The 16,280-nt window shown below is 38.9% G+C and overlaps 1 protein-coding gene and 1 pseudogene across 1 annotated transcript in view; both read left to right on the top strand.

Moving 5' to 3' along the window:
• MYO5A (myosin VA) overlaps nucleotides 1-16,280 on the top strand; it is a 201,593-nt gene that overhangs the window by 78,607 nt on the left and 106,706 nt on the right. Inside the window, exon 5 of the mRNA XM_044918191.1 lies at nucleotides 13,322-13,478. Within this exon, the coding sequence (XP_044774126.1) occupies nucleotides 13,322-13,478 (157 nt within the window). The remainder of the gene's footprint in view (nucleotides 1-13,321; nucleotides 13,479-16,280) is intronic.
• On the top strand, nucleotides 2,756-3,424 carry LOC110583987 (annotated as a pseudogene).

The raw sequence follows: 16,280 nt of genomic DNA, 5'->3' as shown, positions 1-16,280 counted from the left end.
AAAATAAAAATTAAAAAAAAAAAAAAATGTTCAAGAGTCCTTGCTTTCCCATAGCCTCATCAACAAAAAAATGTGTAGTCTTTTTAGTTTTTCACTATCCAATGATATCTCAGTGTTGTTTTCATTTGTATTTCTTTAAATATGAGTGAGTTTGAACATCTTTTCATATGTGTTAAAGCCATTTTATTAATGCATTAGTTTCTTTGTTTATGTGGTGAACTGTCCACTCATGTCTATTTCAATTTTTCTATTGTGTTTTCAGTCCTTTGATCCTCAATTTTAAGAGTTTTATTTTTTTATTTATATTTTTTTAAGTTTTTTTTTTTTAAGATTTTATTTATTTGACAGAAAGAGACACAGTGAGAGAGGGAACACAAGCAGGGGGAGTGGGAGAGGGAGAAGCAGGCTTCCCGCGGAGCAGGGAGCCCGATGCGGGGCTCGATCCCAGGACCCTGGGATCATGACCTGAGCCGAGGGCAGACGCTTGACGACTGAGCCACCCAGGCGCCCCTTAAGAGTTTTAAAAAATATGTTAGGGATATTGGCCCTTTGCCTGTGGTATATAAGCAAATATCCCCCCACCCCCATTTATAAGTTTTGTTTTGATTTTGTTTATATGTTTTTTTTTTTTTAAAGATTTTATTTATTTATTTGAGAGAGAGAGAATGAGAGACAGAGAGCATGAGAGGGAGGAGGGTCAGAGGGAGAAGCAGACTCCCTGCCGAGCAGAGAGCCCGATGCGGGACTCGATCCCAGGACTCCAGGATCATGACCTGAGCCGAAGGCAGTCGCTTAACCAACTGAGCCACCCAGGCGCCCCTATGTTTTTTTTTTTGCCTGCAAAATAATCAGTCTTTTTTTTAATTACTCTGGATTTTGAGTCATTGTTAAAAACCTTTCCCTATACCAGGATAAAAGAGAAATTCATCCATGTTTTCTTCTAGTCTTGTATTGTTTTATAATATACTTTTAGATCCCTGATTCCATTGAAGTTTATTCTTTTGTATGATATGAGATATGGATCTAAATTTATCTTTTTTCCAAATGGCTACCTCCTTATCCCAGCATCACTTATTAAGAAACCCATTTTGCCCCAGTTCTTTCAGATGCCATTTAGCATATCCTAGGTTTTCTCTTTTTTTAAAATTTTATTTTATTTATTTTTATTTTTTATTTTTTAAAGATTTTATTTATTCATTTGAGAGAGAGAGAATGAGAGACAGAGAGCACGAGAGGGAAGAGGGTCAGAGGGAGAATCAGACTCCCTGCCGAGCAGGGAGCCCGATGCGGGACTCGATCCAGGGACTCCAGGATCATGACCTGAGCTGAAGGCAGTCGCTTAACCAGCTGAGCCACCCAGGCGCCCTGTTTTTTTTTTTTTTTAAGATATTATTTATTTGACAGAGAGAGACACAGGGAGAGAGTGAACACAAGCAGGGGGAGTGGGAGAGGGAGAAGCAGGCTTCCCACCCAGCAGGGAGCCCGACGCGGGGCTCGATCCCAGGACCCCGGGATCACGACCCGAGCCGAAGGCAGACGCTTAATGACTGAGCCACCCAGGCGCCCCGTTTTCTCGTGTTTTTGGATTAACTTCTTGTCTCTGTTCTTTTCACCTTCCTTTGTCTATTCATGTCGTAGTACCACATTGTTTTAAATATAGTGGCTTTATAGTTTTTTTTTTTAAAGTAGGCTCTATGCCCAGTGTGGAGCCCAATGTGGGGCTTGAAATCACGACCCTGAGATTAAGACCTGAGCTGAGATCAAGTATTGGACACTTAATCGACTGAGCCACCCAGGCACCCCTTTATAATATTTTTAAATGTTTGGTATCATTAAACCCTCTCACAGTTTGTCCTTTTCATTATTTTCCTGGCTATCCTTAGATGTTTGTTTTTCCATACAGACTTTGGCATCAACTTATCTAACTCCATAAAAAATAAAACTGTCTTTTGAGTAATAACATGAAGGAAGGATAAAGCAAGTCATTCACATATCTGGGGAAGAATATTCCAGGCAGGGAGATCATCAACTGCAAGGACAGTACAAGGCCATGTGGGGTATCGTAGCAAATTTGACTTCTTCTCTTGGTGTGAGTTTTGAGCAGAGGAATGGCCTGATCTTGCAGCTATGATAAAAATCGACCATAGATTGCTGCCAAAAATGCATATCCTGAATCTAATCAGGAGGAAACACCAGAAAAACTGAAAATGAGGGGCATTCTACAAAGTATATAAACTCTTCAAAATTATGAAGATCAGAAAAGTCAAAGAAAGGCTGAGTATTTGTTTATGATTAAAGGAGATGAAAGATATATGCCAATTAAGTCAATGAATATTCTGAATTGAATCCTTGATGACAGGGAGGGAAGGTAACTATGTAGGGAACATTGCTGGATGGTTGATAAAATTGGAATATAGACTGTGGACTAAATAATACTAATATATCAATGTTACATTTCATGATTTTGATTATTGTAGATATGTAAAAGCATGTCACTGTTCTGAGGAAATATAGTACTCTAAATTATATAGGAGGCATCATGTCTGTAACCCACTCTTAAATATTTCAGAAAATATTAAAATAAGAGAAAAAGAGAAGTTAATAAACAGGCAAAACCTATAGACAATTGGTGAATCTGAGTAAAGCATATATGGGAGTTCATTTTACTAGTTTTGCAATTTTCCATAAGTTTGAAATAATATCAAAACTAGTTAGGAAACAAAAGCAAAGCTTCTTTGCCACATCTCCTGTGAGAATGAAGACCATTCTCAGCAATCAGACCGTCGCCATTCCAGAAAATGTCAACATCACTCTGAAGGGACACACAGTTACTGTGAAGGGACCCAGAGGAACCCTGCAAAGGGACTTCAATCACATCAATGTAGAACTCAGTCTTCTTGGAAAGAAGAAGAAGAGGCTCCGAGTGGACAAATGGTGGGGAAATAAAAAAGAGCTGGCTACTCTTCTATCTGTAGTCACGTACAGGACATGATCAAGGGCATTACACTGGGCTTCCATTACAAGATGAGGTCTGTGTATGCTCACTTCCCCATCAACGTTGTTATTCAGGAGAATGGTTCTCTTGTTGAAATCCGAAATTTCTTGGGTGAGAAGCACCTCCGCAGGGTTCGGATGAGGCCAGGTGTTGCTTGTTCTATATCTCAAGCCCAAAAAGATGAGTTAATTCTTGAAGGACATGACATTGAACTTGTATCGAACTCAGCTGCTTTGATTCAGCAAGCCACAACTGTTAAAAACAAGGATATCAGAAAATTTTTGGATGGTATCTATGTTTCTGAAAAAGGAACAGTTCAGCAGGCTGATGAATAAGATCTGAGTTGTCCATCTACAGAAACAGCAAGATGCCGGATGATTTTTCAGACTTATTTGTGATATTTTAAAGATGCAATAAAAGCTATACTGATTTGGGGAAAAAAAAAAAAAAAAAGAAAACAAAAGCAGAAATTAAAAGAACAGTTGGTAGTGGGACAAGGGTAGAATCCAGGAGACAAGTTAGGAGGTTTTTGTATTGATCCAAGCAAGAAATAATGATAATCTAGTTAAATAAGATATTAATGGAGAAGGTAAAAGTAAATGGATGGATTCTGGATGTATTTTAAGAAAGAATGGGGGCGCCTGGGTGGCTCAGTCGTTAAGCGTCTGCCTTCGGCTCAGGTCATGATCCCAGGGTCCTGGGATTGAGTCCCACATCGGGCTCCCTACTCGGCAGGAAGCCTGCTTCTCACTCTCCCACTCCCCCTGCTTGTGTTCCTGCTCTCACTATCTCTCTCTCTGTCAAATAAATAAATAAAATCTTTAAAAAAAAAAATTCAAAAAGATTGAAGTCATACCATGCATTTTTTTCTGACCACAATGCTATGAAACTGGAAATCAACCACACACAGACACATAGACACACAGACACTCACACACACACACAATCTAGAAAGACCACAAATACATGGTGGTTAAATAACATGTTATTAAACAGTGAGTCAATCAACCAGGGAATCAAAGAAGAAATAAATTACATGGAAACAAATGAAAATGAAAACACAATGGTCTAAAACCTTTGGGATGCAGCAAAAGCTGTTCTAAGAGGGAAGTTTATAGCAATACAGGCCTATCTGAAGAAGCAGGAATAATCTCAAATAAACAACCTAACCTTACACCCAAAGGAGCTAGAAAAAGAAGAACAGGGACACCTGGGTGGCTCAGTCGGTTAAGCGTCTGCCTTCGGCTCAGGTCATGATCCCAGGGTCCTGGGATCAAGCCCCGCATCCGGCTCCCTGCTCAGCGGGAAGCCTGCTTCTCCCTCTCCCGCTCCCGCGCTTGTGTTCCTGCTCTCACTAACTCTCTCTCTTTGTCAAATAAATAAATAAAATCTTAAAAAAAAAAAAAAAAAAGAAAGAATGGACAAAGCCTTGCTTATGTGAGGGTATGAGAGAAAAAGCAGAGTCAGGGATGGTGGCAAGGTATTCGGTCCGAGCACCTGAAAGTTGGGGGTTGCCATTTAGTGAGGTGAAGGACATTGAAAGAAGAGCAGGTTGTATTTGTGGGGTGGGAGTGTGGCAGGAGGAAGGGTTGGAGTTTCATTTTAGATACCTATCCTCCAAGCAAAGCTGACAGTGATTCTTCCCCAGGAGGCTTATGTCCAATGACAGTAGCCATAACCAGGATCCTTGACTCAGGACTCCTTTCTAAGCATGCCCCTTACAGAGAGCAGTGCCCTCGTGGAACACCTTCATAGTCAGGCCTCTTACTTTGAATAGTCCTGTTGACTTACACAAGAGAAAATGTCAGTGGGCTGCTGTGTCTGTTTTCTTCTCATACTCCTGTGTCCCATTTATGCCAGTCTTTTCTCAGGCTGAACTGACTGCTCTTTGACAACTAAATGACAGCATCGTTTTCCTTAGAACATAAGCTTTTTTTCTTTTGTTTCCTTAAAACCAGGTAATATTGATTACTTTAATTTGGTGTATTTTTTTCCCCATTGTGACTGGTAAATAAATTTTTTTGACTAAGTTTCATTTATGGGTTTTCTTGAAATAAATTAGATACTTATATGTATAACCTTGGTATAATAAAAACGATATCTGTACTAATCGCAGCTGCATCAGTAAATAACTATATAAGTTTAAATCTCCTTGTCTGCCTTGGTCTCAGTTTTATTACCTATAAAATGGAACAGTTTCACCGGGTGGTTTACCTTGACACTTGTAGTGTTCTGTGGTATACATTTGTTACCTTTCTGTTTCATGGAGACTAATTAATAAGCATGTTGCTCTTCCTAGTGGAGAGCAGACTATGGTAAGGAGCTGTGTAGCAAAGCAGAAGGAACATGGTATAGACTTCTTGGAAACCAGGAGATGTGGTATGTGACGTCATTCATAGAGCTCTGCTCTAACCTTGGATAAGCCATCTAACCTCTCTATATTACTGTTTTCCCTAACAAGGAAATAATACCTGTCGTGCTTACTTCAAAGGTAAAAATTATACTAGATAGATAAACATAAAAGCACTCTGAACAGCATAACATAGAGACTTACTGAGTCACTATGTTGTACACCTGAAACTAACGTAACATTGTAGGTCAGCTATACTTCAATAAAGATTTTAAAAATACACCATTTAAAAAATGCTAAGTATTTAAATATAGGCTGTTACTGTCATCATAGTCTTCATCATTATGGAGTCTTACGTCTGCATTCTCTTTTCATCCACTTTAGCCTGTCATCTGGTATATTACTCTTGACCGTTTATTGCCAGGCCTTTTCTGAGGGTGGCTCCTTCTTTCATTTGGCTGGGCAGTCTCTGAATTATTCACTGTCTTGAAGCTCATTGGCCTGCTGGCTGTTATAGATTATAAAATCTCCCCTGTTACCAGCAGTGACTCGGCTGCCCTGTGGTACCAAGTATCCCATTTATGCAAATAGACTTGAAGTAATATATGCTACCTGATGAGGAATTTTATGTATGATATATAAAGGTGGATTAACTTACATTAATAGCTACCATGTTTAGTTGCTTGCTGGGTATAAGCATGGTGTCAGGCGTGTTATCTCTAATCTTCATTACATCCCTGGGAGCAGACATCGCACCCCTGCTTTACAGGTGAGGAAACTGAGGAAAATAACTTGTTCAGGCTATCATGCTAATAAATAGCATCTGGGAGCTGACATGTGGTTCTCACTTTGAGACTCCAAAGCTTTTCTTCTTTGTCATTTCATTTTCTTACTTTCAACTACGCTCCCCTATTCTAACACATCTATTCCTTCAAATTAACATTGCATACTTGTGTTTATGCACGTTTTATTCAGTCTAGAATATCCTTCTCTGTGCTCCTTTATCTGCCTGAGTTTTATTTATTTTCCATGATCCCACCCAGGTTTTTCTTTGAGACTACCTCAGTGCCTGGTATATGATTGCTCTTCAGGATTCTTTAAATATGAATTTGGCACTTAGTGGGTACCAGCTACCCCATAAGGTTGTAGAAGGAATAAAATACAGTAAATATAAGTCTGTAAAAGTTATAGACATATGTAACTGGGTATTTCTGTTATGGCATCTTTATATTAATGAACAGAGAAGTCAGTTTGACCTGAGAGGATCTTATAGTCATGTGAATGGTTCCTCAGTAGGAACTGAATGACCTTAGCATGTATCTCTAGGGAACACTTCTTTTCATTTCCTGAATAGTCTCTCTGCCTCTCTAAAGCACAGCTTTCACCAGTCTGCCTGCACATTTTTTAATAGGAAATATTTAACTTCAAAAATAATACTAAATATTGTCATTGTGAACTAATTGTCTAATGTCAACTTTAGAATTTAAATCTTTTCTTCTTGAATGGATGGAGCTAGAGAGTCTAATGCTAAGCAAAATAAACCAGAGAGGGGCGCCTGGGTGGCTCAGTTGGTTAAGCGACTGCCTTCAGCTCAGGTCATGATCCCAGGGTCCTGGGATCGAGTCCCGCATCGGGCTCCCTGCTCTGCGGGGAGCCTGCTTCTCCCTCTCCCACTCCCCCTGCTTGTGTTCCCTCTCTCGCTGTGTCTCTCTCTGTCAAATAAATAAATAAAAAATCTTTAAAAAAAAAAAAACAGAAAGACAATCGCCATATGCTTTCACTCATATGTGGAATTTAAGAAACAAAACAAACAGGCAAAGGGAAAAAAATAAGAGAGACAGACAGACAGACAAAGCAAGAAACAGACTCTTTAACTATAGAGAACAAACGGATGGTTACCAGAGGGGAGGTGGGTGGGGGGGGGTTGGGTGAAATAGGTGCTGGGGATGAAGAAGTGCACTTGTGATGAGCACCAGGTGATGTATGGAATTGTTGAATCACTGTATCGTACAGCTGCAACTAATATAACACTGTGTTAACTAACTGAAATTAAAATAAAAACTAAAAAAAAATCTTGAGATTGATCAAAAGCGGAAATCATGAAAACACAGAGCATAGCAGCTGATTTTGATGAGTGATAATGGTGTAGAAAAACTTAACACCTCTTAACAAGAGAGAGAGGGATTAGAGTCTCAAGGGAAGCCACATCTTTAAGTCATCACAGTAAAAACAAGGCTCTGGAAGAAAGCCTTATATCACATGAACTTAATATTTTCTCTTTTTAACAAGGGAGAAACAATTAGGTTGATTGCCTGCAAAAAAGTAAAACTCTAGATTTTGTTTCATGCAAACATGTTCACTTATAAGCTAAAAATTAGATGTAGGGGCTTGTACACTTAACCAAGGTAAACGGCAACACCCAGTGGTTATCAGAGAGTCAATATCAACGTGGGTGGAAAGATTAAATTGTGTTCCGCATGAGTCAGGTCTGAGGTTGGCTTTACTTAGTTTAGTCATGAATGATCAGGATGTGAATGAAAAGTATGCTCATTAAATTTGCAGAGAATAAGCTGATGGTCTTAGAAGATATGAATAGTATTCAGTATGACCATGATGAACTAGAGAGATTACATTTTTTATTTTTTTATTTTTTACTTTTTTAAAGATTTTATTTATTTATTTGACAGAGAGAAAGAGAGAGCATAAGCAGGGGGAGCGGCAGAGGGAGAAGCAGGCTCCCCGCTGAGCAGGGAGCCCGATGCAGGGCTCGATCCCAGGACCCTGGGATCATGACCTGAGCTAAAGGCAGGCGCTTCACTGACTGAGCCACCCAGGTGCCCCGAGATTACATTTTTTAAAGGGTACAGTTCAGAAGGAAAATCTATAAAAGAATATACCTGATGCAAAGTGAAAACTGAGTAGATATAAGAAAGGGCTGGACAGACCAAATAGATACAGATAGACTGAATAGATAGAAGTACTGAGGACCAAAGAAGGAAAATGGACTAAAGTGTAACTCCTGTCTTTCATCAACCCAGAGTGGATATTCTGTTCTTGAATATTCTGTTCTTGAAACCTTTTCCTGAGGTTTCAGGCACCTCTACATAGTTTCATTCCCATTGCATTCTTCCCATACATCTAGTTTTTGCCTAATCATCATGTAAAAGTCAATGAAAGCATCACCTTTTCAAGAAAGCATTTCCTGACATCGCCTCCTCACGTATCCTACCAATTCCATCCTGGGTAGTATCCTGGGTAGACCTCCTTTTTAAAATGGAGTGAAGCAATCACTTCACTCCATTTTAACTGTACTTGGAATCTCTCTTAATAGGGTATGACCCCAGAGTCTTTTATCTGCATAAAATGATTGGCACATTGTGACTGCTCATTACATGTTTGTTAAATAAATGAACGAAGCAGTATTTTTAGGTGAGGCTTTTAGTTCATATTAGAGCCTCTGGAATCAACATTGATAAAACAGGTCAGAAGAGCTTACCTCCAAAGGCACCCAGTACCCAGGTATTTAGGATTACTGTAGAGGTCCTTGAGAGAATTGGCCAAACCAGAAATCATAAATCTTTGTTTCATGCATCCTTAAGACTATCCAGATTGATCTGTCCTTGATGAAGAGTGGAGAATTTCTGTTCTTTAACGTGGTTTTATCAGGCTTTTGAAGTGATATCTACATCCCCAAAATAGAAAAAACTTTCTTGTAATGTACGGACAAGAACACTTGAAAGGTTATAAATGCTGGCTGATCAGATAAGCAAAATTTCAAAGAACAATAAATTATTATTTACATATATGTAACCATATAAAGCTCACAGCTCCAATGAATAGAAGAGGGTATACTCTGGTATTCACCTTGAACCATAGAATTTTTAAAAATTTTTATTTTTTTATTTCAAGTATAATTAACATGCAGTGTTAGATTAGTTTTAGGTTTACAATAAAATGACTCAACAATTCTATACATTACTCATTGCTCATCACGATAAGTGTACTCTTAATCCCCTTCACTTATTTCACCCATCCCCCCACCCACTTCCCCCTTGGTAACCACCAGTTTGTTCTCTGTATTTAAAAGTCTGGGGGCCTGGGTGGCTCAGTCGTTAAGTGTCTGCCTTCGGCTCAGGTCGTGATCCGGGGGTCCTGAGATTGAGCCCTGCATTGGCCTCCCCGCTCAGCGGGAAGCCTGCTTCTCCCTCTCCCACTCCCTGACTTGTGTTCCCTCTCTCGCTGTGTCTCTGTCAAATAAATAAATAAAATCTTAAAAAAAAAAGTCTGTTTTTCTGTTTTTTCCCTTTGTTCATTTATTTTGTTTCTTAAATTGCACCTGTGAATGAAATCATGGTATTTCTCTTTCTCTGATTGACTTATTTCACTTAGCATTATGCCTTCTAGGTCCATCCATGTTGTTACAAATGGCAAGATCTCATTCTTTTTTATGGCTGAGTAACATTCCATTGTGTATATATACCACATCTTTATTCATTCATCTGTGGATGGACATTTGGGTTGCTTCCATATCTTGGCTATTGTAAATAATGCTACAGTAAACATAGGAGTGAATCTCCCTCTCTCCCTCTCTCTCTCTTTCTCTTCAAATTAGTGTTTTCATTTTCTTTGGCTAAATACCCAGTAGTGGAATTACTGGATCATGGGGTAATTCTATTTTTAACTTTTTGAGGAACCTCCATACTGTTTTCCACAGTGGCTGCACCAGCTTGGATTCACACTAACAGTGCACAAGTGTTCCTTTTCCTCCACATCCTTGCCAACACTTATTTCTTGTGGTTTTGATTTTAGCCATTCTGACAGGTATGAGATGATGCCTCATTATAGTTTTGATTTACATTTCCCTGATCATGAGTGATGATAAGCATCTTTTTTTTCATGTGTCTGTTGACCATCTGAATATCTTCTTTGAAAAAATCTCTACTCATGGATTCTGCCCATTTTTAAATTGGATTATTTGGGGTTCTTTGGTGTTGAGTTGTGTAAGTTCTTTAAATAGTTTCGATATTAACTCCTTATTGGATATATCATTTGCAAATCACTTCATTCAGTTGGTTGTCTTTTTTGTTTTGTTGCGTAAAAGCTTTTTATTTTGATAAATAAAAATAGTTTAATTTTGCTTTTGTTTCCCCTGCCAAAGGAGACATATCTAGAAAAATGTTTTTACGGCTGATGTCAAAGGGATTATTGCCTATGTTTTCTTCTAGGAATTTTATGGTTTCAGGTCTCACATTTAGTTCTTTAATCCATTTTGGGTTTATTTTTGTGTATGGCATAAGCAAGTGTGAACCATAAAATTTTATCCCTGATGTTTTTGTCTGTTTTCTCCTCATCTCTATCACACCCTTCTTGTTTTTCCTTTCGTGTGTCTTTATTATCTGTTATCCTTCTCTCGTCTCTTTCTTTGCTTGGCTTCCCATTTCTACCTATCTCTGCTCTTATTTTCTCTTTTTGGCATTTCTTCCTATAGCCACATAGAACTGAAAAACATTTTAAAGACTTTATTGTACCTATTTTATAAAGGTACTTTAATACTTCCTGCATTTAATTTAAAAGCAGGTGAATTGATTATTTTACATTTTTACTCTTCGTAGCCCTTTACTGATTTTGGTCATCTCAAATTCAGGGGTCCTCCAGAGAAGAAATGTTCCCCATTTTAAATATGGCCACTCAAGACCATCTGAGTATCTGTAGGCCTATCCTTTTCCAATTGTCTTTGGTCCCAAGAGTTTACCCTGGCTTAGATCGCAAGTTATAGTTCATCCAATATCTGAAAAACAACTCCAGAGTTAGACTTTTAGATTATAGTACTTTAGAATTTGAGAAGGACTTTGGGTACTATTTAATCTTAAGGATGAAAAAGCTGTGAACCAGAGAGGTCTTGCAATTGCTCAAAGCTGTGTAGCTGGTAAATGACAAATCTAGGATTAAAGCCTTGATTCAGAGGAGCTTTTATATGATGGAAGAGTGGTGCTTATTTATATATTGGAATGGTCTACTAAGCTTGGGAAAAAAGGGAAGACTCTGCCAAAAAGTCAGGGAAATATAAAAAGAATAATAAAGTCCTTTAAAAAATTTAAAAACCATTGATCGTATGGATCCAGGATCCTAAATCCTGGAAAAGAAAATGTATATGGCATGTGCTTGATGTCAGTGTACATATGTACATAGTTGTACAAATTTCTGATTCATTTGAACAAGCCTTGATCTTATTGCCTTTAATATTTTCCTTCTTCCCTATATTATAGGAAAGAGCTGTATGAATTTTTAGACTTTTTGATAAAACATTTTGATATTAAGGCTTGAAATAACCTTTCAAATACAGTACAGTTTAAATAGCAGTTCCCATTAATATTTTCACCAGACTAGTGGAAGCCTCCCCACCTCGTTTGCTGTTGGAAGGACTGCTGTCACACAAGGGGTGTTGACAACTGATCATGCAGGAATTGGGAAGAGATCATTTTTCTAATCATATTGTAGAAGACAACCCAAAAACTGTTGATACTGTACCTTGATTAATGAATGTATAGAAAAGGTGAATTCTGAAGACATTTTAAACGACTAAAAGAAAGGACACTGGCACCACAATGAGAACTGTTTTATTAGATGATTTATGTTTTAGTCAGCTATGAATGAACAGAGGCAATGGGTGTGTCCAGTTCTGTCTAGAAATTCAAATAAAAAGAAAATGAGATGGTGAGTATGAGACTCGATGATGTTTCATAAAAATAAGGATTACGTGCAAGCTTGTACTATAAAATTTAAACATTCTTTAGTGTGTCACCCAGGTCCTCCTGATTTTCCCCACAATATGAGAGTCAGAGTGTCAGGAACAGGTTGTTCTACTCCCATTGTATTTTTCAAGCGGGGAGCCTGCTTCTCCCTCTCCCTCTGCCCCCCCACTTGTGCTTGCTCTGTCTCTCTAGTGATCTCTCTCTCTCAAATAAGTAAATAAAATCTTAAAAAAAAAAAGCAGATTTATTCTTAGGCTAGGTTGCTCACTGAAGTTCTGTTTACTTGTAAGCAATACACATTTATTGAGCATTTGTGATGTGTCAGGCTCTGCACTAGGTGCTGGATATTAAAGATAAACATGATTTAGGTCTTAATCCTCAAAGAAATGATAATCCTGTGAACAGGTGTATCATTTAGAGTTTTTGAGTCATTGTGTGAATGAATTAGAGATGGAATAGTAGATAGTCTTTGAGTTCTGACATATTTGAACACGTCAGCCAAGAAGTAAATGACCTATTTCTTCTCCGCTAAGGAAGATACTTTCAGTATCTTTCAGTTTGTGGAAGACATGACTTTTTGGACTTTTAACTTCTAGACAATTTCTAATTTTCTTTTTTTAAGATTTTATTTATTTATTTGACAGAGAGAAACACAGCAAGAGAGGGAACACAAGCAGGGGGTAGTGGGAGAGGGAGAAGCAGGCTTCTCGCCGAGCAGGGAGCCCAGTGCGGGGCTCGATCCCAGGACCCTGGGATCAGGACCTGAGCCAAAGGCAGTTGCCCAACGACTGAGCCCCCCAGGCACCCCGACAATTTCTAATTTTAATTAAATAGGATTATCTTTCAAATTCCCTTGCTGTGACTGCTTTCTCTTCTGAGGTGGTTGACAGCAGCACTGTAATATACCAGAATTATTTTCTAGAAATTAAATAATGTGTTCGAGATTTGTACACAAAAAAATTCAGAGACCCTCTATTACAGATTCATCCTTAGATGTGACGCTGTCTAATTTGATGCTTGATATCATCTTCTCCATCTCTGTTCATTGCTAGTTTGTATGTAGTTATTTTTATAGGAAATATCATTCTTATGTTCCTTCCCACATTGCTGCATGTATGAACCAGAAGAAATTCACCATGGCTCACTGATGAGAACACAGCAGAAAGAATGGTTGTCACATTCAGGAGTGGGCAGCACTGTTAGTTACTCTTCTTTGTTTTACAGAGATGAACGAAATCAGTCCATCATCGTAAGTGGAGAGTCTGGGGCAGGAAAAACAGTCTCAGCTAAGTATGCCATGCGATACTTTGCAACTGTGAGTGGTTCTGCCAGTGAAGCCAATGTTGAGGAAAAGGTCTTGGCCTCCAACCCCATCATGGAGGTAAGATAGGAGCCGCCTTGGCCTTCTTACTATATTCTCTTAAGAAACCTGCTCAGAAACTTACTGAAACAGCGCATGTCAGAAAGTCTGGGCTCTCCCAGCCGCTAAAAGTAAGAAAATACTTTTCCACGTATTAGTAAGAAGAGATCTACGAAAAGTAAAAAGTTAGTAAGGTAGCCATTTGAGTAAAGTGATTTGAGAAGTATCTACTTTATTCCATAATCCTGCATTTTTAATCTACCATTGAGCTGTTGCCTCTAAATAACTGGCAGTGGTACCTCATTTTCTAAATCTCTATTCTCCTAGTTAATCAACTCATATCTATTGTTCCTTGTACTGGAAGTATGTTTCTCATTTCCCCCTATTTCTGAGTTCATAGGGATTCACTATACCCAAGTATGATGAATTTTATCATTCCTTTGCCCACATTTCATTTTCTATACTTAGCATAGAAAGTTTAGCTTTAAGTTTAGCTTTTTTTTTTTTTTTTTTTTTCCAGATTTGAACTATAGGCTTAAATCATGATCTTTTAAACACTTTTCTTCTTGTTTCTGTGAAGCACATCACACAGCTTTAGGTTAGAGAAAGAAATTCGGTAGCTATAAATTCCTGAGAAAGGAAGAACTACGAAAGGATGTCCTTTCAAAAGTAAAATACGTATACAGAGCAGAAATGCTCATGGCAAAGAAAGTGGACCTGTTTGTGTGAGAATTTGAGTATTTCAGAATTTGTAACTAGAGAATTATCTATTAAGATGATTTTAGGAAAGTCACATTTTTGTAAGTAGTCCCATTAAATGGAAAAAAGTAATTCTCTTTACTAACAGAAATTATTTTGGACAGGGAGAAACAAGCCTTTCTTATTAAAAATTTGAGTCAGCATTTTTTATTCCTGTTTTTTTCCCTTTGTCAAGCCTTATTTGTCACCCAAACACAGACGGAGTTTAGACCTGGCCTGGTACACCTGTGGTACGAGTGGTTTTTGCAATAATCAGTCCAGAGGTAATTGTGCCTGGTTTGCCGTGCCGTGTGTGACACTTGAGAACAGAATGTTGTGCCCCCTGGCCTGCGGGGCTGCCCTCCAGAGCAGGAGGACCTCTGTCCTTGGGACCAAGAGGGCAGGATGTGCTGGGGGAGTTCAGGGCTGCCTGGGCCAGGTGCACTGTGCAGAGAGAACTGGAGGAGTTTTCTGAAGTAGCACAAATGGGGGGCCGGGGGGAACAGAAGTGTGTGCCAAAAAGACTAGTAAAGGTTTTAAGCAAGTATTAAGATTCTGAAAGAATTTAAGCTACAGATACAGTGCTGGATGCCATTGTTAGTATTGGGGAGATATAGGGCGCCTGGGTGGCTCAGTCGGTTAAGCGACTGCCTTCGGCTCAGGTTATGATCCTGGAGTCCCGGGATGGAGTCCCACATCGGGCTCCCTGCTCGGCGGGGAGCCTGCTTCTCCCTCTGACCCTCCCCCCTCTCATGTGCTCTCTCATTCTCTCTCTCTCAAATAAATAAATAAAATCTTAAAAAAAAAAACAAACCAGAATTGGGGAGATATAACCCATAGAGCCAGTTTTTGGTTTTGGGTCAGAAAACAACAGGGCTTTGCTTTGCTTCCTACCATTAGTTTGACTCTTTTTGGCCACAACAACAAATTCTGTATATTTGGCAGTAGTTTAATTCATTCTTAGTCCCTAATGTTAGAATATCCCAGTCTAGATTTTTGATGGCATCAGGGAATCCCAGCTCTTCTAGGCTGGACCATATAATAATGTAAGTCTGGAGTGAACCTTCTAGAATATGTCTAGAATATTTTAGGTTTACAGACCTTCTATATCATCATTCAAAAAATGCTACATTGTTTTTTCTACAATACAGATTTGCATTGTGTTAGTAGGAGAGATTAAAATGGCCATAGATCCTAGTTTGTTTTTTTTTTTAAAGATTTTATTTATTTATTTGACAGAGAGAGAGAGAGACAGCGAGAGAGGGAACACAAGCAGGGGGAGTGGGAGAGGGAGAAGAAGGCTTCCTGCTGAGCAGGGAGCCTGATGCGGGGCTCGATCCCAGGACTGGGATCACGACCTGAGCTGAAGGCAGACACTTAAAACTGAGCCACCCAGGTGCCCCCATAGACCTTAGTTTTTAATACGTAGTTATAAGGAATTTATTTTATTTGCTGGGATGAACAAAAAAAGATAAAGGCATCAGTTATGCTTAGCTATTCCCTTCTATATTGTTATGTAGTTTTTCTTTTCTAAAGATTTATTTATTTATTTGAGAGAGAGAATGAGAGACAGAGAGCACGAGAGGGAAGAGGGTCAGAGGGAGAAGCAGACCCCCAGCTGAGCAGGGAGCCCGATGTGGGACTGGATCCCGGGACTCCAGGATCATGACCTGAGCCGAAGGCAGTCGCTTAACCAACTGAGCCACCCAAGCACCCTCTTATGTAGTTTTTCTATAGGAATTTGGATTAAGAAAATTTGGCAAAGAGAGAACTAATTTTCAATGACTACAAATGAGGGCATCTCAATTTGAAAGATCAAAATGGAATCTGGGACTAAAGAGAGGTGACAAAGGGTTTGCAGTTATAGGAAGAAGACATAGATGAAATACTGAGTATGCTTTGTAACTTTAAACCTGTCTCAAGACTGTGTTTCTGTATCAGAGTCCTTTACTCTGATGTCAAGAATGGCATGTCTGGGTCTCCATGATCTGAAACTCCTCCTTGGGTAATGAGCATCCTACACAGTTAACATCACAGCCTAGTGCGTATTGGGATTTGCACACGATCCTTTAGAAAGCAAGTTCC

This window comes from Neomonachus schauinslandi, chromosome 9 (assembly GCF_002201575.2).
Source record: "Neomonachus schauinslandi chromosome 9, ASM220157v2, whole genome shotgun sequence".
Taxonomy (NCBI): Eukaryota; Metazoa; Chordata; class Mammalia; order Carnivora; family Phocidae; genus Neomonachus; species Neomonachus schauinslandi.
The sequence above is the reverse complement of the archived record's forward strand: the minus strand, read 5'-3'. Positions and strand labels throughout refer to the sequence as shown.